The sequence below is a fragment of the Helicoverpa armigera genome, chromosome 1 (assembly GCF_030705265.1).
Source record: "Helicoverpa armigera isolate CAAS_96S chromosome 1, ASM3070526v1, whole genome shotgun sequence".
Lineage (NCBI taxonomy): Eukaryota > Metazoa > Arthropoda > Insecta > Lepidoptera > Noctuidae > Helicoverpa > Helicoverpa armigera.
The window spans coordinates 11,129,850-11,151,813 of record NC_087120.1 but is presented as its reverse complement, the minus strand read 5'-3'; the positions used below and the strand labels follow the sequence as shown (position 1 = coordinate 11,151,813).

At 40.5% G+C, this 21,964-nt stretch overlaps 3 protein-coding genes across 9 annotated transcripts in view; 2 read left to right on the top strand and 1 right to left on the bottom strand.

Moving 5' to 3' along the window:
* Positions 1-5: 5 nt before the first annotated feature.
* Positions 6-1,677, top strand: LOC110379375 (OCIA domain-containing protein 1). 2 transcript variants are annotated; one of them, XR_010276583.1, is made up of 4 exons: positions 6-242; positions 322-448; positions 634-1,540; positions 1,573-1,677. XR_010276583.1 is itself a non-coding variant. In XM_021339025.3 (3 exons), exons 1-3 carry the CDS (start codon positions 144-146, stop codon positions 849-851), a joined length of 444 nt encoding a protein of 147 aa, XP_021194700.2. In that variant the 5' UTR covers positions 6-143; the 3' UTR covers positions 852-1,677. The 2 variants fall into 2 exon arrangements, 1 of the variants encoding a protein (XP_021194700.2); XM_021339025.3 differs by having other exon boundaries at positions 634-1,677.
* A 2,065-nt stretch (positions 1,678-3,742) lies between these two features.
* LOC110379376 (OCIA domain-containing protein 1) lies at positions 3,743-7,952 on the top strand. Its single transcript, XM_049839108.1, has 6 exons — positions 3,743-3,965; positions 4,037-4,163; positions 5,466-5,649; positions 5,994-6,139; positions 6,314-6,428; positions 7,604-7,952. The coding sequence occupies exons 1-6, from the start codon at positions 3,879-3,881 to the stop codon at positions 7,704-7,706; spliced, it is 762 nt and encodes a 253-aa protein (XP_049695065.1). The 5' UTR covers positions 3,743-3,878; the 3' UTR covers positions 7,707-7,952.
* Positions 7,953-8,225: 273 nt separating this feature from the next.
* Positions 8,226-21,964, bottom strand: part of LOC110379368 (protein cycle) — a 53,424-nt gene continuing 39,685 nt past the window's right edge. For 4 of the 6 annotated variants that reach the window (XM_049839014.2, XM_049839021.2, XM_049839004.2 and 1 more), the window contains 9 exons: positions 17,732-17,803; positions 17,179-17,515; positions 16,442-16,559; positions 15,531-15,737; positions 14,046-14,274; positions 13,520-13,723; positions 12,327-12,442; positions 11,677-11,831; positions 8,226-11,355 (listed from right to left, as the gene is read on the bottom strand). In XM_049839014.2, coding sequence (XP_049694971.2) covers positions 11,047-11,355; positions 11,677-11,831; positions 12,327-12,442; positions 13,520-13,723; positions 14,046-14,274; positions 15,531-15,737; positions 16,442-16,559; positions 17,179-17,515; positions 17,732-17,803 — 1,747 coding nt within the window. In that variant the 3' untranslated portion in view covers positions 8,226-11,046. The remainder of the gene's footprint in view (positions 11,356-11,676; positions 11,832-12,326; positions 12,443-13,519; positions 13,724-14,045; positions 14,275-15,530; positions 15,738-16,441; positions 16,560-17,178; positions 17,516-17,731; positions 17,804-21,964) is intronic. The other 2 variants (XM_049839012.2, XM_064035292.1) reach the window with 1 other exon arrangement.

Here is a 21,964-nt window from a genome sequence, read left to right as displayed (position 1 = left end):
ATTCAGTCATTCAATCTGATTGATACCGTCTAAATTATAACAATGAAAAATTCTTGTTAAAATAATAAAAAATCAATAATGTAATTCCATCCTTTCTTCCATAACTACGATGAAGTAATTAGTGAAACACATCTACTGAGACTATGAGTGGGACTAATGCAGCAGAGCAGGACTGTGAGTGTTTCGCGGAATCTCGCACCAAGAAAGCTTGTCCTACACCGCGCAACGTGACGCACCCTCTGGTACTCGTCGCCACATTCTAGTCTGCTGTAGGAACCCCTAGAGCTGGCATCTCACACGCCCGCTATTGTTTTGTTGCAGCGCTACTATGAGTTTACCCAGGAGGAGATGAGAGCGCTGGAGGAGTGCGACAGAGAGAGCTTCTTCCAGCGCTGTGTGCCGTTCAGTGCCCTCCTGGCTACTATCACCTACGCCGCCATAAAGAACGGTAAGTAAGACCCTCGTAAAGTTTCGTATTCAAGTAGACAGTGTTTACAAGAAAAGTCAGCAGGGACGCCACGAAAATTTTCATAGAAGTAAGAGTTATAAAATATAATAATTATTATGAATTGAGTAAATAAATTTTGGTGGTCGTTCCTTTCGATGACTTCTTACTTCTATGAATGTTTTCAGAATCGCTGCGAACGAACCCGCACTTCGGTGCCGCTCCTAAAGTAATAACTGCTATATTGGCTGGCTACGTGCTGGGGCGACTATCCTACCTGAACAGTTGCGACCAGAAGCTGCGCGCGCTGCCCGCCAACAGCCACCTCGGCAACGTCATGCGGAAGTACTACGCCGACAACATCGCGTACTATACCCCTAAACCCAAGGAACCAGAAAAAAAATGATTGTGCTATTGTGAGCTCGCCTTATATCTTAGGTACCATCGACGCGGCGACGGTAATATACCGGCCTCCATAGGCAAGTTTGATGCACAGTTAAGAGTTTGTCTGTTAGTGAATTTCAATGTTATCCTGTTTTAAAAATTTTGAATTTATATAGCAAAGCCAAGTAAAATACAGTGCCGCTCTTAGTTTATTGTAATAATTACTGTTTCCCCGTTTTTTTGTGAATTTGTAAGTTATTATTTTATGTAAACATTCCAAAAACTGCTTCAACTGGGTATTTAGTTGTCTTACTTTTTTGAAGACTAGTTACCTACCTATTATTTTCTGTAAAATTTGTAAGTAATTTGTAAGGGAGATAGGTATTGAGGCACTTCTAAGTTCCTTGACAAATTATATATATGACGGAATGAGCTCGTCACGTCTGGTGTCTATTTGTTTCTCTGTCAAAATAAAAAGCATTAACAGACTTCAGTTTTCCTTAAAATAAGAGCATTATAAAACGGGCCGTGGCTATAAAAATGTAAAGTATGGGAATGTATGCACAGCTTCGAATGTTGAACTATTTACTGTAGCCATTTGCCACAAATGTTCATAAACATATTACTCTACCTTATAGGCCAGATAGGATGCTAGCTAAACATTGAATTTAGAAATTCATATTATGTATCATTCATTCTCTCACCTATTAGGTTTCACTCATTCAGTCATTGTCACCTATTAGGTTTGTAGTCAACTTGTTAAATGTTAATGAGATGGTGTAGCTATGTAGGTACAACTTGGAAAATTCGCTGAATTTGAATTTTAATAAAAATACCTACATACTTGACCCTTATTTGTAAAATTAAAATTATTAGCTGTTACCCGCGGTTCATTCGGGAGGAAATCTTGAAGAAAAATAAAGAAAATTACCTGGATATGGATTATTGTAAAATTACATGGATACACAGCCAGCCCCGAGATAGTACCTACCCAAGTACTAACTTTCGAACAGTGTACCTATCTAATGATTTGATTAATCGGTTTTTTTGTTTCGGAACCTATTCAATTATTATTAGTCAATACATATAAACAAATAAATAAATATTTCCTCCCTTTCCATTATTTTTAACGAAAATGCATTCTCAAATCGTAACAAGGTATACTGACCCTACGTACTGGTGGTGCCACTTTTCGGGCTGCTCGTAGGACATGGTGGAGATCAACACAGTATAGGTGCGCCCTGCCTGGGGTTCAAAGCACCGCCGTGTCCTTGGCGGCTGCGAAATCTCGCCCCGGCCCTGGTTTAAGGCATGGTTCAGGGAATGGGATTTCGTCGCCTACTTCTGCGAAGCAGCCTTGCTAGAGAAGGAGATGGCAGAGCGATTGAGAATTCGCACCTCCCATCCCAGTCGCTGCAAATCCCAGTGGGGTCCGCTGGGACCAAAGCCTGTCGGTCCTGCGGGATTGTCCGACAGGGTTAGGTACCGGGGCCCTGGTACATAAAATTGTATTGAAAAATTGTGATTAATAGGTACCAACATACATTACGTAGATCAAAGTGCTTAGAACAGATTTATGGGTAACTCAAACTAACTAAATAAATATCTATAACAATGTTTAAATTCAGTAAAATATGTTAATAATCGCTTTCGGTGGGTTTCCTGTTGAAATATTCAACGCATAAGGCACAACTTATATGTAAGGAAGCGCGAGCGAAGCGAGCGCGAAAATTTTTCAGCCTAAGGACACAAAACAAATAAAAACCACTATAAATTAACAAAGTCAAATTGTAAGATATGCACAGAAATGAAGTGCAAATGTATACGAAGCCGGCGAGCGAAGCGAGCGCTATTTTTTCCTTAGAGTTTTCATGAAGTATGTCATAAAAAGCCAAAGTGAACAAAAAAGCCATAACGGACGTGTGCGAAAAATGTTTTTTCGGAATAGAATGCCTCTACAATTAAAGAAAGATAAATAGTGTTATCTGACTTGGAGCCGCGAGCGCAGCGAGCGCGAATTTTTTTGGGGATGCGAAGGGTGAACCGTCAAAATTGACAGGATACGACCAAAGCGAGGGCGGCTTGTTCTGAAATTTTATTGCTAATCTACTGTTCTGCTGCCCCGCCCCCCTGCAGCCTCCCCCCCCCCTCCACGGTACGCTACTGGTTGATCTTACATCGTATTTAAAAATTTTTACTTTTGAAAATGATCTTTCAACAGATGCAACTGATATAATATTTTTAGCAATATCGCTAAAAATATTATACACTGCCGGTTTCAGTGTGCTGTGTTCGGAAATATTGAAATCAAATCATTGGTAAAAATATATTGTATTTTTAAATATTATGTGATAAGTCGCTCGATTTGCCGCACCCTAGGACGTGCCACCCCTAGGACGTGCGTGATAAGCCCGCGTGCGGTGCAAGCCTTGCACGCCCGCTTACGGCGGGCCTGCCTGTGCAGACGAATTCGCGGGCACCAGCTAGTATTAAATGTATGAAACCGATACCGTTCTGACGCGTCACGTCACGACACATCAGAAAAATATAAAACCACCTTTACAAGTGTTGTTGTTTCAACATCGCTTGAAAAATGCCATATAGATATAGATAGTACAGAGGGCGCGTCTACACCATATTCGCAATAAAACAAAATGTACCTACTAACTACCATGCATGAAACAAAACTAGATACTGGTCTGGTCATTTCTGCGCCCCTCCAGGGTCTGCGCCCTGTGCCTGGGCACCGCTGGCACCGCCCTAGTTACGGCACTGGATTTAACTAATGCTGATTTTGCAAAATAATTATGCAATTATTACTTTTTTCTCCTGATTATCTTTTGGTCTTATTTATTAATATTTATCAGCAACATTGTGAACCAGTTGTCAAAAATAGATGCGTCAAAAGCATAAAAATAGATGTCAAATGGCAAGTCATTGATTGAAGTCATGTCACACGACCCAAAAGAAATCGTTCAAGTAATGATATAGCTCATTGGTTTTAAAAGTGTAAAGATTTTCCGACTAATGCCATTTGTTTGCTGAGAGTATGACGGACCCTTCTTCATATGGGTATCGGGAGAGCGCGACGCAGCTGCCACAGGCGGAGCAGCAGAGGCCGGGCGGTGTGCTCCCGGTAAGGTTATTTACTTACGAGATGGTGTTGCCGATCCCTTGTTGTGCGTAACTATCAGCTTGTCGGTTCAGCCGGAGTACAAGTTCGCTCCAGATGAGCTGCGCGTGCTGGGCGAGTGTAACCGAGAGAGCTTCTTCCAGCGGTCTCTGCCGCTCGGCACCACGCTGGGCCTTGGTGCCTATTTTGCTATTCAAAAAGGTCAGTACCTGCCTACTCTGGATGTTTTCACTGTAAACATGTGTGCTTAACATAAACTCATGAAAGTCACTAGGATCTGAATGATAGTTATTATTGTTTTCTCCTATTTTTTTCTACTTCATGATGTGAAGAGTACTAAGTTTATATCTAAGTTAGATTAGTTACATACGTTTATGTCTAAGTTAGATGTAGAAGCAGTGATTTTGTTCAGTAGTTTTTTAAAACTGCAGTCTGAATATTGTTGGCAGATTCTTAATAAAAAAAATACTTATTGTTATGTAAGCCTAAATAATGTCAACACATTTTATCAATTTACATAATAAACATTATTTGGTGATAAGCTTCTTTTCCACAAGCAATCTGTGTCACTGATTTCTTTGAATAGTTATTTGGGTCAAGATGTAGCACAGAGTATGCACAGGGGTGGTTTTTACCTGACCCTCCACTGCATTCGAGCTGGGGTGCCCAAAGACACCAACTCGTCTATGCTCATTATTATAGGTTCACTATTTTCAAAAAAGTGTGTCTGTTATGCTTTTGAGTCAATTAGCTAAACCAATTTCAAATAATTTGGTGAGCATAAGACCCTGGAGATGATCAAAGGCAAATGGATGCAGCTGAAATTGCAAGATGTCGCTTTAATAAACACTTTTGTGTTTTAATAACTTTTTGGATAAAAGAATGTTAAATCTAATTAAATACCTACCTACTTTATTTTAAGTAAATAAAAAATATTATGCCTGTAGTTTTTTAGGCATTTTATTTGTATTCATTTAAAAGTAAATTAATTGGAGATGATGTTCATTGAACTTGTTGGTTTCTTACCAACAAGGTGGATGATGCAACTTGGTTAGTTTTATGATTTTACATACAAGAGAGAGAGTATGATTCAATGGCACTGAAATTGCATTAAATTAATGTCATCATTATGTTAGTACTAAATTGCTTCATTATATCTGCCATTGTTATTATTCTTGTGACATTCTTGTCTTCTTGTTATCCTTAATAATGCATGCTTAATTGACTAAGCCTAAGATTATACACCATTGTAAGTGCAAATATGACTACAATCAAGTTCATGGCAAGTAAAATCTTCCATCCACAGAAATGAATTATTCTCCTGAAACACTCAATTGTCCGAAACCCTGCAGTAACCTCAAGACACTCTAAAATTCTATAGTGGTATATAAGAAAGATACTATTCCATGTTTCTTGTTTTTTTTTCAATGTTTTGTTGCGTCAATTGTCATATTTAAATATCAATATGACAAAGCTATTTATATGTTCACTCATACTCCACAGGTCACTTAAAACCAAATCCACGGTTCGGGGTGATTCCCAAAGTGACTCTAGCGGTGATGGTTGGCTACTTCATCGGTAAGCTGTCGTACCAGCAAGCATGTGCCGAGAAACTCATGGCGTTACCCGGCAGCTACATCGGACAGCTGTTACGGGAGCGAAGGGATGGAAAAGTAGGAGGAGGAGGGTAAGTGTCACTGCTGTCTCGTTTTCACTAATTCTAGAATATCATGTTTGAATTGAAAAAAGACATTGACTCTTCACCAATTGTCCTTGCCAAGTGGTCTTATACATTGTATACGTACATAATGACTGCTGTCAGTCACAAGCGGTAACTATACTCTTTGGTGAGAATCCCACTGTTGGTTAACAACAGTAGTTGGCCAATGACGTAGTCAATGGTCTCACAGATTGTTATTGATCAATGTAACTGGGTCTTTAAAATCGATACCAAATATAATGCCCCACATATTTATCCTATTTACGCCAAATTTTATGTTTTGATAACCAGCCTAATTTGAACAATTTCAGGCAGACTATGGTTACCAGGCCGGGATCGACGATGTTGGGCGCGAACCCGGGCGATATCTATTCTGATGCGGGTCCTGGTAGCTCCCTGGATCTTGACACTGACCGCCCTCTCTTCAACGACGATTCCTACCGTCCAGGACAGCCAAGTAAATAGCAATAGTACTCAGAAACCTTAGGTCATGTTAGGGTTTTCATCAAAACAGAAGCTTTCAGTATGCATTTAGATATGCTTAAATATCTTATCCTTGTACACAAAATACAATCAATTTATTATTGCTTAACGAATGAACAATTATGAAATATGTTAATAATATTTGCAGCTCCATTACCATCTCCGGACATGGCACCCAAAAGTGCCAACCCGGCTTTGACGTATGAAGAGCTACGTCGTAAGAACAGAGAAGATTACAAAGGCGCCAAGCAGGACCCCTACAGGTAATATGCCGTTGCGAATTTATTCACGTATTTGTTTATAATCACCTGTGTTTTGTGTTGTATGTACTCAACGCCCTCCTTGCTACGCGCTGCTAATACCTCTTTTAATGTAATCGACGGTGAAACATTGTTGTAAAGCGCCCTTTGTAATCATTTTGTACACGATAGCTTTAAGCAGTTATTCTGCATGCAGGTAATTCATGCCGGAGTAACTACTCGCTTGTGTGGGAACACAAGCAGTAGGTTGTGACACAGAGAGAATGCATGCGCTGCGCTAATACAATGTAAAGTGTCTATTTTTTGCCTTAATGTACTTGAGAATTTGCTCAATCCATATCTGTAGATACAAATTCACGCATTCAGCATTGCTCGTACCTTATACCATTTAATGGGTGGCGAAGTTGTTTTGCAAATTAAACATCTAAACTGTTCTCTTACATTGTGGGTCATGTGAACGTCACACAAATGTTATCAGAAACACGAAATGTTGTACCTATTTTTGTAAGGCTATTGGTATGAATAATATTTAAGCCCTATCCTTGACCAAATGGTAAAAGGCACAGGCGCAAACTCATGTCTCAAACGTAGGTCACACTGTATAGTTCTTGCCACGCTTTGGTGGCTCGCAACTAATTTTTGATCACAATGTACCTACGTGACTTTGGCTCCGCCCATACCCCTCGCGCACTCGCGTCCCCCGTTATATTCTTAATGGTTTCTGCACGTCTCGTGCGATACCAACCCCCAAAAAGTTGGGCATGAACTATACGTACGTCCATTTAGTTGTTTTTGTATGTACAAATCTGTAAGCAGTGCTTGTAAGCTTGCTGTGCTGAGCTGATTATTTACTAAATTACAGTGATTCTTCGTTTAGCTCACAAACATTTAAAATATTAAATTGATACTTATGTACAATTTATAACTTTATATCACGACGCCCTTTGTTAACTACATGAAAACTTATTAGATATTTGTGAGCTTATCATGTCTTGTAGCTTATATGTATTATAAAATCATGTAGTGAAAATCACACATGACGTCCTTTTTGTAACAATAAAAAATATGATGAAATGTTGAGTTTTGTAGTATATAATAAACATGTCGCTTTAGCTGTAAATGCTTGCAAGCGAGGGCGCGAAGCGAGGAGTAGTGACGAGTTGTGACGATTGTTTTAGGACTGACCTGGGTCCGGCGCCGAACGTAACGCGCATGCGCCCGTCGGAACCCGCCCCGCCCGCACCCGCACCGACGAACAAGTACGGTGACGTCGTGGAATAGTACGTCGCTCGTTGTAGTCCTGTCTTCGCGTAGTCCACCCATACGTTTCATAAGTACATCGTGATAGCGCGCGCTTTCTAGCAAAGCCTTCAAGGTTGGTACTCTTGGTATACCGTCGTAGAGTAACGAAATATATAGGCTGAAATACTGGCCAGTAGTACGCATTTGTCAGAAAACTTACCTCATCGTTATTATGTATGTATGGAACTGTTTTCAATAAAAGGAAAAAATATAGATGAATTTTTATATGATGGTTTTATTTTGAAACCCGGAACTGGAGTGGGAGTAACAAAATGTTTTTGTTCATCAGATATGCCAAAAGCTGAGGTTTTTTCACTCATTGATTCTTTCGGCCTGTGGTTACCACAGACTGCCGAACTTCGAAAATTACACTAGATCTCAGCTATTATTTGTTTGAGACCATTTACTGCTAATAGGACCCCTGAAGATTTTTGAAGACGAAATAAAAACTTAGCAATCTAAAATTAAATTTGAATGAAGTAGAAATAAAACAGCATATTATGAAAGAAACAATATTTCCAAATGTTTATTTTAATAATAGTTTAATAAACTGAACATAAGTAAATAACAATACAACATGACTAACATTAATATGGTTCATTGCATTAGAGTGCTCTAAGACGAATTATCACTATAAACAAAACATAGGCGTTGACATACTATACTGAAAGCAGAGTTGATACAATATTGTAGGTATATTATGTACTAAGAATATGTTGATGAATAAGAATATATTATATCAATGGATTCCAATTATATTTTATACATAACATCTGAAAATCGTGGCCGGTACCTATTTATTAGATCAATAATTTGAAGATGAAAAAATTAAAATCTCGATAATCATATAAAACTGTTGTACTTTGAAATATATCAGCCAACATCTTATAAAAATAACAGAATATTCAAGCAAATATAACAAAAAATATAACTATAATTTTGGTGATATTTCATTATTAATACCAATAAATCCGATAAAAATAAAGTACACAGGCCACGCCGATGACTAATGACCGATGTCTTCCTAGCGTGTTTACGTTAACACTATAATATGTACATTTGTTTAGAAACACACATACAAAAATCTATCTTATTATACTTTATAATAAACGGCAACTCCTGAGTGCCGGATTCATTTACCCACTCTTCATTTCCAATATTGGGACTGACTTTTACAGATAAAAGATTTTAAAATATCTGAGCATCATAAGGAAGACAATTTTCGAAAGGACGGTGGGCGTTTTGGTACCTTGTCCAACAGTGTTGAATGTAGTACCATTGCGTAGATCTTGGCAAGGCAAAAAATGTTTACTATGACGACTAGTCCCAAATCCTTGTCCATTTCGCGTGACATCGACTAATAGAATGCATAATGTTCATAAATCATCAACGTAGATGTAGTTCTTAAATCCAACTGTATCGAATAAAAACTGGTAAAGTAACAAAAAAACTAGAATTTGGCCTTTTTAGAATGTTTGCCTGCCGATTGATTTGAAAAAAGACTGTGCAAACCTTTGCAGTTCACGCAGAACTAGCTGATGTATTTGGTGAAAGTTTTTCAGTCTTTACAATCAATTGAGGTTGAAAAGTCAGAAGACGATGTTTACATAGTACATATTACGACTCAATCTTGCTCGTCAAGACGTGCTGAGATAATGATGGATTTCTTCTTAAAAAAAGATGAATATAAATGTTTTGAGCTTTCGTCAAATCAGATGACGATTGTGTTTCCGTAGTATGACTCCATAGACTATTACAACCTTTAGATTATAATAGAGTGTATCTCAAACAATGTAAGATGTCTGTTAACTGAGTTTAAAATTATTACACTGACGACATAATATGCCTCTTAATGAATTTGCATATATGGATGACATACTTGTATGTCGATTCAATTTTTTATCGTTACTCGGATCGGACAGCTAATTGAGGCAAGCCCCATAGTTTTTATTATTCTTCACGTTAATACCTTTCTAATGATATATCATACGTTACTGTTGGAGCGGGTACCAAATTCCATACAAAGTGCCCATTGTCCTTTGACCCCGTTTTGGAAAGTTGGGATGGTTAAGTTCGACTGAACCAATTTAATAAATGCTTATTGATAAAATAAAAATAACTTCATATAGAATTTTCAAAATTGATTCCTTTATGAGATGATAGGTCTCAATGAAAATAATTTGTCTACTGTAATTTTTCTAAAATATAGGCATAAAAGTGTAGCAACACTTCATTCACTTACGTATTCAACCTATTGGTAAAAAATAAAACCGTTTAAAAATAGGTCAACAAATACATTTTTTTTCACAATTGCTAAAAGCGGGGCTTAGATTATCTGCATTTGTAGGCCCCATGAAATATGCTCGTCAGTTCCTCAATCGACAACGTGACTGACCTAACTTGTATTAACGATGACATAATAGCGAACTATATAAAACATAAAACCTATAAAAATATAATTGCTATGAATGTTTATATACTTAACAATAAATGACTGATTTAAAAGTAAAGGTTTGGTAATTACAATTCTATTCAACGTTAAAAGATGTGGGTGGTGATTGCTGTGGGTGAATTATAACATGAACATGATTGAACTTAAATAATTCACTGCAAAATGATTATTCCAATAAATCAAATAACAAAAAAAAACATACATAAACTTTCACAATATTTAAACATTATTCTCGACTCGAACCGAGTGGTTTGGTTCCTTTTAAATGATAAGTAAATAATCAGATTGCCCATCGTTATACGTTGAACATGCGTGTAAATCAGCCAATTTGGAGAAAATATTGCGCTGTGAACTATCTCATAAGGACAATTTATTTGTGGGAACCGGTTTAACCTTCCTTAACATTAAATGTAGACATGAAACATGTTGGTTAAATAATAACTTATCTATTTGATAGATGATAACGATGATAAGCGCGCTGGGGCCGACTCACACGATCGCTCCTGTACTTGGTACAAAAGCCCTAAGCGGCCCCCAGAACTCCGAAACTATTATTTATATAGAAATTAGTCTAGATAGAAACTAACTTTCTTAGGGTTGCTTGAATCTTAGTTTTTGACGTTTGATACTCAATCAAATAGTGTTAATTTGTATTCTGAGTAGACAGTTTATGAAGAGTGGTCGCCTGTCAATAACTGATTTAAACTTATATCAGCCTCCAATTCATGAAATAGCTGGTTTTCACCTACCAATAATGGCAGATGAGAAAAACATGATACAGGCTTTCTCATCACCATTTGCAAGCGCATCAAGGCGCTTATTAGAACTCCTCAAACATATTTTACTATGATCGTGCGTTATTGTCGTCTAAGGTAGGGGCCAGGGTAGGCCGGAGAAGTTGACGGGGCCTCCGAGGCCTGCGTCGGCTTCTAGGAGGCTCATGATGACTGCCATGGCGGCCTCGCCGTTGCCATCGAGGCCGAGGGGAGGCAGGGGCGGCGAGGCGGGGGGCGAGGTGTCCGCGGGGAGGGTGGTGCTGGCGGGCGGCGGGGAGCCCTCGGCGGCGGCGCTGAGCGGCACGTTGTTCCTCACCTGGCTGTACCCCGACATGTCCACGCCCAATATGTTGTCCACAAGCGACGCCTGCTCGTATACCACGTTTGCTTTTAGTGGCCACTGTTTGACGGGCACATGAATTGTGTTCTATATTTACATTTATTTATGGCTTTTCCCAGACTCAATGTTACAGGGGTTTGCAATTATGAGTTGGTATAATAAAAACAGTATTCAAGATTTTCATCTTCCATCGCACAAAGCTTAGGATAGGAGGGCCAGTCAGTCAAGAAGGATGGGTACATATATCATCAGACAGAAATCAACAAAATCATCAGCTTACTGCCGTCCACTGCTAAACGTAGGCCTCCCCCAATGATAGCCAACCATTCCTTTCTCGACAACATACAATGAAATGTGTAAACTAAGTAAAACAAGACGTACGTTTTGGTTGAAGACGGCATCCTGCAGTAGGTCTGCGGGCAGTTCTGGCGAGAACTCTGAGGAGGACCGACGCAGTGCTTCCTCGGCGATGGCGCTGCCGATCTTGTGGGACTCCACCTGAGACTCGATGAGACGCTGCATCTCCACGTCGGCCTCTGAAAACGCATTAGCTACAGGACGGCCGACCGCCTCGCCTGCCGAAACACACGCCAGTTATACGCGCACTACGTGTGTCGGTTAACTTAACTATTGTTACTATTGAGATCTGATTACGATTTGCTCCACGTTGATCGGTGATCTAAACCAATGAATTAGATCATTACTCAAAACTTATGTAGGTACTTGTCATTTCCACGAGCTTGGTTTCACCAGACCGTGTCGCTATTTGTAACACCAAATTATAACAAGGCAATAAGAGTGATCTGTATTGAGCTATAATTATCTTAAGCTCGACTTGCTAAACTGGTGTAATATTATTGAATATGTTGACAATAAGCAATTTTGAATCATGTAATTTTTTCGACCACTTTCCTGTATATGAGAGGTCTTTCCAATCTTCCCTCCAAAGAACTTGAGAGGACAACCACAACCTATTCCAAACTTATTTCGTCAGTGAATAAATATAATTCAATTCTGTAGACAATACTCACTCTGCTTGAACATGTCATAGGAAGCATGCGCGGCGTCAGCGAGCGCAGCAGCATGCGACTCAGAGACAATGGTGTTGTTCGCAACCAAGCACTCAACGTCCTTCGTCCACGGATTCCTAAACGTTACACAATTACTATCTGGTAGAACAACGACTTCTTTCAATCATTACATACATCGGGTGACCCAAAACGCAACGCTAACTTTATAACAGTACCAAGAAAATATGAAAAAAAAAAACACATGCCATGATAATATTTATTTTTTTAAGTCTTTGACAGCCCTGATTTGATTATTAAGTGAGGATAAAAAAGATATGATGTGTTTTAGTAAATCAACAATTTCAATCTTAAAAACGTCATTTTTTTCCCAGAGTTTTTATAGCTAAGCCCCTTGCCCGTTATCAGATTATAGTTGAGTTTTGGAACACACAGTACATGGCTCAGGGCAGATAGGCCACTTACACTGCGATGGTAGCGCGCAACAGCCAGCGGAATCCGAAATAAGCTACATTGTAAAAATTGCATCTTATGTATAGGTATATAATATACTCAATAACTGTTTGTCGCTGGCTATCGGTGGTCCATTTGCGAAGAGCTTATCAGTCGAACCGGTAACACAAACACCTTCTTCACATCTATGAACACAGAAGTATAGGTTTGTTGTATCGAAATTGTTACCTCATTTCTGTTACCAGTTTCGATGCAGTTGATTCAACCCGCACCGGTCGCTACCAGCCGTGCGGGAATATACTCAATTTTTGATACATGACTGAGAGGAATTACGGGAATTACCCTCGAGCAGTCTGAAAATCTTGGCAATTTAAAACTGTTGTCAGATGTCATGCCAACTTATTGTTTAAATTATCTCAAGCACATTTTTGTTGACATGAAATAGGACAGCTATTTTTCCAAAATTATCATTTCAAAATTACCAAAGGGTACTTTCAGTTACCTATACAGCATACCATCGCAAGGGGCTGTCGTTAAAGACAACAAAAATATTTTATTCAATGCGAATTTATAGAATTCACTAGCTGTGCTGCGTTGAGGTTTCACCCGCGCGCAGCTCGCGAATGACGTCACATTGCTGGTACTTTTCTCTTGGACTGCGCCTGCTTATTATAACACAAGAAAATATCGCTTCTTAACGCAAATATGACCGGTATATAGCAATGCATTGAAACGATACTTACTTGAATGGCTTGAAGTGTGTTTGTAGGCGCGCGAGGCTACCGTCCTTTTTGCGGAAGGAGTAAGGAGGCGTGTGTAATGGGTCGCGGCGCAAGAGTGCGGTCTTGTGCGTTCGTGCGACCGCGCCGAGCTCCGGCCCGCTGACGTATTCGTACAAACTCGTGCCTAGAAGCTCTTGTGGCAGGAACCCTAGTGCTAGTGTCACCCTGGAAGAAATAACAAGTGCATTATTATGAGTGTTCATGTCCTGAGTGAAAAAAAAAAATATGATAAGGTACCAAATTTTGTTAAGATGGCTTGATTTAACTGGATAATTTCGTGCAGGGAGCTTGTAATTTCAAGATTTTTTGAAACCGTAACTTCACACTAAAGCTGTGTTTTATATTTGTTGTCAATGCTTTCCATATTTTCTACTTCAAAAACGGACTTGATTTTAATCCTGAAGCATATTGTCTAGCTTAAAGTGAAGAAGCATTTCATACTATGTACACAACAACGCGAGACTTGTAAAAATCAGACGTTACCAACCTTTGGTCGACGAACAAGAACTTCCCATCAGGGGCATGTCGCGACACATATTGCAGCTGACGAGTAGGCGCCACTGAACAAGAGAAGGCCGGCGCGGGCGCCAAGTCTGGGAGTGCTCGCCCCACCGCGACGAGGCACGACATATTGCATTGCTCCCCGTCGTCGGTCACCTCTGACGTGCCACCGGCGCCTTCTGACATCTCTGCTGGCGCCCAGGATTTTAGGTAACCTGTAATGTTGCATTGATTTAGTAAGATTGGGAACCACTAGCTATTTTACTTGCATCTAAAAAGAACCACTTCCTGCATCCTGATTAAAATTAGGTACCCTTTAATCAAATGCTTTTCTAACAAACACACTACGGACTAAGGCTGTATACAGAAAGAAAGCTGGAAACTTATAAGCGCTTGACAGCGCTGGTAACCCGCGCAGGAAAATATATGTTATAAGTGTCGCTTATAAGTTTCAGCTTCTTCCAGCTTCCTTTCTGTATACGGCCTTATGCTATTACCTAAAGGCTAGTTGCACCAGTTATTGGTAAAGTCTTCGATAGCTTATTAAGAACTTATCTGACAGATAAACTATAAGCTTTGGTTTCACAGGTCTCGAATAGCAATTTCTGACAGCAGCCTTTACAATGCTGATAGCATTTCCTACAGATAAGTAACTGACACTTTATCGGTAGCCAGTGAAACCGGGCCAAAGTAGATAAGGATAATATGTGTTCATTTACTTACCACTGCACTGGCTGTCATTGAACAACCTTGGCAGTCGTTACAGGTTGTTAATAGCCAGTAAGTCTGACACCAGTACAACTAAGGCCTCATTTACGGAGACGCGGGGCGTCTCGCGTCGCGTGTGGCGTGGCGTCTAGCGGCGCGTCAGACGTTTTTTCTGTTCATGGTGGGGCGGCGCGTGAAGCGGGACGCATCATCGCACGCGTAAACACAAACTTATAGCAATATACGACCATATTCATAGAGAAGCGAGACGGGAAGCGTGGCGGTGCCTGCCGCGGCGCCCGCGGCATATTTTCTGGCGTGTAGCGAAGCACGCGGCGGGCATCGCGGCGGCGCACGCTCGCCTCGATCAAATCGACTAGTTCATAGTAGCTTCATCGAGAATTGCCGCTGCGTGCGCCGTCGCGATAAACGCCGCGTGGGACGCGTCGGTGCCATCCGCGGGCTCGGCCGCAAAAAACGGCCTAATTCAAACAAACGCGTCAAAAATCGCTTCTCAGTAAACGCACTCACACAACGCCATATATTTGAATTCAGTGCGGGCCGCGCCGCTCAACGCACCGCGCGACGCCCCGCGTCTCCGTAAATGAGGCCTAAGCTGTATTGGGTTGCCCGGGTAACTGGGTTGAGGAGGTCAGATAGGCAGTCGTTCCTTGTACAACACTGGTACTCAGCTGCATCCGGTTAGACTGGAAGCCGACCCCAATATAGTTGGGAAAAGGCTCGGGAGATGATGATGACTTACCAGTGCACTGTACAACGCAGTATTTCTTCTCATTGGACTTCTTGCGCAGTTTAGCGATTGGTTCGGTCTCCTCCTTGATGGAGACGGGCTCGGGTGGCGGTGCCTCGGCCGTTACTCTGCACTTGATGCGGCAGAAGAATGAGCGCCGAGCTCCCGGGCATAGCCGGGAGGCGCCCGCTTGCACGTCCGCTTTCACCGGTAACATGGCTGCAGAAGCAGAAAAAATCTGTATTATAATGATATATTTAGTACCTACTTAATTTATTTATATTTCAATATCTTCTTAAGGTTGTCTCACATATTGTATAGGAGGTATACGAAATTCACCTAACCCCACATATCGTGTCGAGCGGGAATCGAACCAGCAATACGCAGCTCAAAAGGCAATTACGCAAAAGTTCCCAATAATCTTACAGGAAGTAAGAATAGCCAAGACGTGACTCATAGGCAAGCTATTATACAATCCATCTGCTAATGGTCTGATACCTGATATACACACAATAACTTATGATTATTATTTTGTTTATCACACCATTTGATAGGACAACACCATATACTGTAATATTTACGCGTCGGTATAAAATAGACCTAGTTATCGAAGTGGTAAAGTTACCTACTACACGCGTCATAAGGTTTGAATTTCAATTTTGAATACTTGATAAATAAGGCTAGGGATTAAAACACCTGACTTCACATGAAGGTACCTTTTCACACAACATTATAAAGATGAAATAAAGTACCATTTCCTGGCACAACACAAGACGTACACGAAGAAGAAAAAAAGTAAATGAAAAAAAAGATATGTGTGTGCCAAAACGGTGCCAAATAGGTCAGTATTATGCCAGAACAAATGCCTGACACTGGTTTCTAACTGGACATAAGAGGAGTTGCAGATGTTACTCATAACATACTCTTAGCATCGATGAGTCTCTCCCGTGGGCTGAGGTCGGACGACGAGAGCTGTTCCTTGACCTTCGCAACGTCCTTGGGATGCAAGATGTCGAACAGGCTTTGGCCAAGCAACTCTGTCTGTGGACAATATTACACTCGTGTTTTTACATGTAAGTTGCAAGCGCTTCGGTAAATATCACCAAAATACGATTTAAAAATTCTATCTTATAATCTATCATTGTGGCCTTATAGAGAAAAAGTCCTAGTCGGGAAAACATTATTCAATTCTTGAGCAGCAAAATTTTGTTTACATGGTTCTAAAATTCTAAAAACACAAATAATAATGTTCCATTCGCTTGAATACGCATCACTATAAATAACGCGGCGAGCCGGTGACAGAGTGCAACCGGTAGCAAAGCAGTCGATAGATAGGAAAAACAATATGATGATCGCTTGACGTCACTCGCCGAGATAATGTAGACGCGCAGCAAACGCGTGATCAAATGCATCGCATGAGGAAACATACACTGTACACAGAGCCAAGCATTATACTAGAATTCAAAATATATGTCAACATTGTACAGCCGATCTTAGAATAACGATAGGATAGGTCAGACTATCAATTGAACATTCTTACACCTATATAGTAACAGAGAATCGATAAGCTAGAACATCGAAATATGTAAATATTATGTAGAACACAGCCAAAAATGCGCACGCAGCACGCAGAGCTAAAATTTGCCGCGAGGGTACTGACCTGATCATAGTGGAGCATCTGTTTAACGGAGGCGGAGACATAGAGAAGGCGGCCGCGATCGCATCCTACCACTAGGAGGAAGGAATCGTGGGCCGCGTGTAGAATGAGTTGATTGAGTTCGCGTTCTGAGAGGAACGAGGGTCGAGGCCGCGCCGTCAGAGGGCAGGCTGACAGTGCCCCGCGCACCGACCGTAGGTGCTGCACTGCCATACGCAGCACCGTCAGTTTGTCTAACTTCCTCGCCATAGCGCCGCACATGGGGATCATCGCGCTCAGCTCCGAGATGTAAGTGTTCATCTTGTCTCGTCGCCGCTTCTCGATCTCGCTGTGGTTCTGTCTGTAACGTGGTCAACGAAAGTTCATGAAAAACCTATTAAATATTTGTTACTGGCCATAGGAAGAATTACGTATTGTGCCTGGTTTTTTAATGGCGGTGATTCTAGGGATAAACGAAGGTAGGTCATTATATATATTATTTTAGGCCAATTTAGGGGTATTGATATTGCAACACGTAAAGTTTTGTTACGTGAGTGAGGAATCGGAGAAGACTTACTTCTTGTCAGGTAGGGTCCGGGTGGAGCGTGCGTCATCTCCACCGTCGTCATCATACGCGCTACCCGTGCCACTGTAATTAGAAAAGCTCATCTTAGCACCTCAGTAGGTTTGGTCGTATTGTCCCTACATAGATCCCTGGTAGACTAAGAGCTGCGGAAGACACATAAATGAGTTTTAATCAGATAAAATCTGACTCTCCTGCTGCGCCCGCAATGTCATCAACGTAGTCATCTGCGATTTCACACCCCAAAAAAATGGTGTCGGTTAATATCACTCTGGTAAAATCGCACAAAAATCTTTACTTTAATAGCCTGATTGTCTGGCGCTTTAACTGAAGAGAACAAATACAGAGAACTAGAATCAAAGTACACATTTTACGTTTCATGGATAATGGAATGTACAGAACCCTTATGCGCGAGTCCGACTTGCACAAAGCCGGTTTATTATCCTGGGATACCGCATTTCGTGGTACTGCATACGTTGGTAAATTGGACCTGTCAGTGTCCACGTCGGAAAATTGCGTTTATCAGAGCTTTGTCCGGCGTCAAATTCCAAATTAAATTGAACACAGGCATACTGCAGGGAAGTGCAGGAGCTGCCTATGTCAATAAATTGATTGAAAGCTCCATAATATGGTGCCCGTCACCACGCGATAATTTGGTTAAGCGTGAGATACGCTTCGGATTTCACAACAGCCGAATTGCGGAGTTTTTAATTTCACTGGTAAATACTATGAACCATTAATTCGGAATAAACGTAAAAGCATCGTTTAGTTACTGGAGATTTTCAGAGAGTGATTTTTTTACACAGTTTAAAAAAAATGGGTCAATTAAGAATATTACTTGTTTCACTCAAACTTATAATTGGGGCCCAATAAGATGCTACACGTGTCCAAAATCTTAGGCAGTTGAACTAAATTTGTCAGCTCCCTTGGGACTCTGAGTTTGATTATACCATAATTAGAAACAAATCTACGTGACTATTCGACCGAAAAATTACTCATGCACTATTTTGATTCCGGTGTTTTGAAGGTGAAGGTGAATTTTAAGGCATAATGAATCAAAATTAAATCTTAGTAAAAAATTGAATCAGATCTGTAAAATCGCCAACAGCAAATCCAGTGTTTGAGAATGCAGTAAGTCAGTTGTTTAGTCCCATCTGCCTATGTCACAATTATACGCAAATATTCTTTTCCACTGTCAATCTATAAAACGGGAGTTTCTACATTATTTTTTGTCCGTAAACTTACCCCCTTCACGTGCGGTACTTTACACCTTCTAAGAAGAGTGAAGCCACATAACGAGAGGGACTCCCGTGAGTCGTTTGGTCTCAGGTGGTTTTTTGGCATGTCTGGCTCGGTAGCCAAGCAACGGGTGGTGACACGACCCACGTGCTAGCCTCGACGGCTAATTGGTCGCATTGTCGACAAACTCAAAGGGTATAAGTTTGTTCAATTTGTATGGGCTCGCTTGCAGTCATGTAAATTAACGTATAAAGTATTGTGACGTATTTCGAAAGGATGTTTTTGAATATTAATATTTTTAAATATTGAAATTTTTTTATCCCTTAATCAAGCGGACGGACTGCGGGATTGTTCGAAAGAGTAACCGGAGCCCTGATGCAAGGGCACCAGAAGTAAATAATAAGGGTGTAAATCCTATCTGATACAAAAAGGCACATGTCCTTTTGCGCACAAAAGGACGATTACATTCATCATCATCATCATCAGCCTATCGCAGTCCACTGCTGGACATAGGCCTCTCCAAGTGCACGCCACTGAGATCGATTTTCGGCTTCTTCGTAAAGGCACGATTACATTGTGGAGTAAAAAAAAATTAAGCTGTGAATATTGAAAAGTCTACTTGGAGTAAAGAGCTGGGACAGGTGTATAGTTTCTAAGTTCATTGGGTATTTGGTACTCCCTTAAATAGAACGTCAATCTGGAACAGCCGAATAAAGTAAAACTCGACCAATTTTTGGAACATACTTAAGTAACTTTTTATGTTTTCCATAAAGGGGTCGGTATTTGTTTGTTTAAAGTTCAACGTCCAAACGCGGATATTTTTTCCAGAAACTTTTTCAATGACGACTGCTTAAGAGAACAAATAATCCAAAAGGGGCCCGACTTTTTACGCTCTTACGAATTTACCTACATTTTAGTTTTGACAAAGGGTTTCAAAATCTATGTACTGTTGTCATCGAAGGACTCCATTTTTAGACACTAGTAAAACAGAGTAGGTACTAGGGCTTTCAATACCGGTATTGACGAGCCAATACCGTGATTACGGTATTACATCTTTTTATAATGTTAATTATTGTGGTTTGTTGTAATAAGTAGCAGGAAGTTGTATTAAATAAGATAAATAACAACGTACTCGTAAGATGTATGTACTGGTAATATTATTCTCACACTTCACACTTGTGTGTTAAGCGCCAACTTTTATCTCCAGCATACCTCCACCTTTCTTAAACAACTGATTTCTTAATCGGTCGAGCGAGCCAAACGATGTTATTGTTTTGTTAGTCAGTAGTAAAGAGACATCTCATCACTAGGATGTATCGCCAATCTACTTGGCAACGCTGCAGGGACTCCAGAACAGACCAGATTTCAACCGAGTCAAAGGCCTTCTCATAGTCCACAAATGCTAGACACAGTTGAAGTTGAAGAACAGGACGACAACAGTCCTACTCCACGTCTCTGGAATTCTCCCTTCAAACAGGACATCGTTAAAAAGCTTCTGGAGCTCCCCCAGTACAGGCTTACCTCCTGCTTTTAATAGCTCTGTTGTAATGCCATCCTCGCCAGGGGCTTTTACATTTTTGAGCTGTCTCAGAGCGATCTCGATTTCGCCACTGCTGACTTCTGGCAGGTCTTCGGTGAAATGGCGTGTTAATGTGGCTCTAGAATCCTCATTTCCGGGATCAGGTCGAGATGCATGCGATGCATATAACTGGCCATAGAAGTTTTCCACTTCCGAAAGGACTGCCGGCACCGAAGAAATTACTTCTCCACTTGTTGTGGTCAGCTTCGTCAAGTGGCTTCTGCCAAGAGATTGTACGAACACCTTTGACTCCCGATTCAGCTCAATTGCTCTTTCAATGTCAAGAGTATTAGAGCACCGGAGGTCGCGTCGTACGTCCTTGTTGATCTCTTGGTTTAGAGTCCGCTTAGCTGACGAAGTGACAGGCGGGTTTTCACGGCGTTTCTTCATAAGCCCTAATGTCTCTTCCGAAAGCTTTGATTTCTTGCCCTTACGCTGCCTGTTACAGAATCTCGAACCTTCCTCCCTGAGGATCCGAACCACATATTCGTGGTTCTGGTCAACGTCTGTTGTGGTTTCCACGGCGGCAAATCGGTTCTCCAAATTTGACTGGAACGTTTCAGATCCTGAAATGGTTTGGAGCAGTGTTGGTCGGAGCTTGGCCTTCAACAGACGTAAACGTTCGGCCTTGAAGTTGATATTCAGAGAGCCTCAGACAAGTCGGTAATCGCTACCGGTTTTAAACCTATTGATCACGGAGACGTTTCTATGTGCTTCTTGTTCGTCATGATGAAGTCAATCTCATTTTTAGTCATAGTGTCGGGGCTATGATTGGATGCTTTTTGAAACTAAAGGATTGTGTTTTAAAAGTTTTAATCGATCTAAAATTAAACTCCGATTTCGAATTAGACGAATTCGGTTTGACAATATTAAAAAATATTTACAACAGCCTTTCTGTAGTCAAAGTAACTGTATTAGAAATTTGTAAACGGGATGCCAATTTACTAAAAGCGGATATTGCGCTAAAATGTATGTTGACGAAGTTAGATGGTCAAGCTAATGATGTAAGCCAAAATCTTGCAAAAGCACTTCGAAGACGCATAAAGGGGCGACGACTTTTAATATCTGGACTATTGCAATATTTGCATGATCGACAATACCGTAATCACGTGATCACGGTATTGAAATTTCACGGTATAAAAAAAATCCGGTATTTGAAAGCCCTAGTAGGTACCCTTTTAAAACTGCAGGGTTTCCTTAGATTTTCCTGGGATCCAATGTAACTTCATTCTGATCAATAGGTATTTATAGGCTTTGGAGCACATCCTTATTTATCTAAATAAAAGTAATTCAAGGATTTTGCGGTACATATTTTATGTACTTACGTACCTACTCTTCGTATTCTTCGAATCGGAAATCCTATTATATCTATAATATTAAATAGATTCCTATCAAGAGATATCATGATG

Coding starts and splice junctions, on each gene's coding strand:
- LOC110379375 (XM_021339025.3), top strand. CDS start 144: ATGAGTGGGACTAATGCAGCAGAGCAGGACTGTGAGTGTTTCGCGGAA. Junction 243..321: donor GCAACGTGACGCACCCTCTG/GTACTCGTCGCC, acceptor GTTTTGTTGCAG/CGCTACTATGAGTTTACCCA. Junction 449..633: donor CTACGCCGCCATAAAGAACG/GTAAGTAAGACC, acceptor GAATGTTTTCAG/AATCGCTGCGAACGAACCCG.
- LOC110379376 (XM_049839108.1), top strand. CDS start 3,879: ATGACGGACCCTTCTTCATATGGGTATCGGGAGAGCGCGACGCAGCTG. Junction 3,966..4,036: donor GGCCGGGCGGTGTGCTCCCG/GTAAGGTTATTT, acceptor TTGTCGGTTCAG/CCGGAGTACAAGTTCGCTCC. Junction 4,164..5,465: donor CTATTTTGCTATTCAAAAAG/GTCAGTACCTGC, acceptor CATACTCCACAG/GTCACTTAAAACCAAATCCA.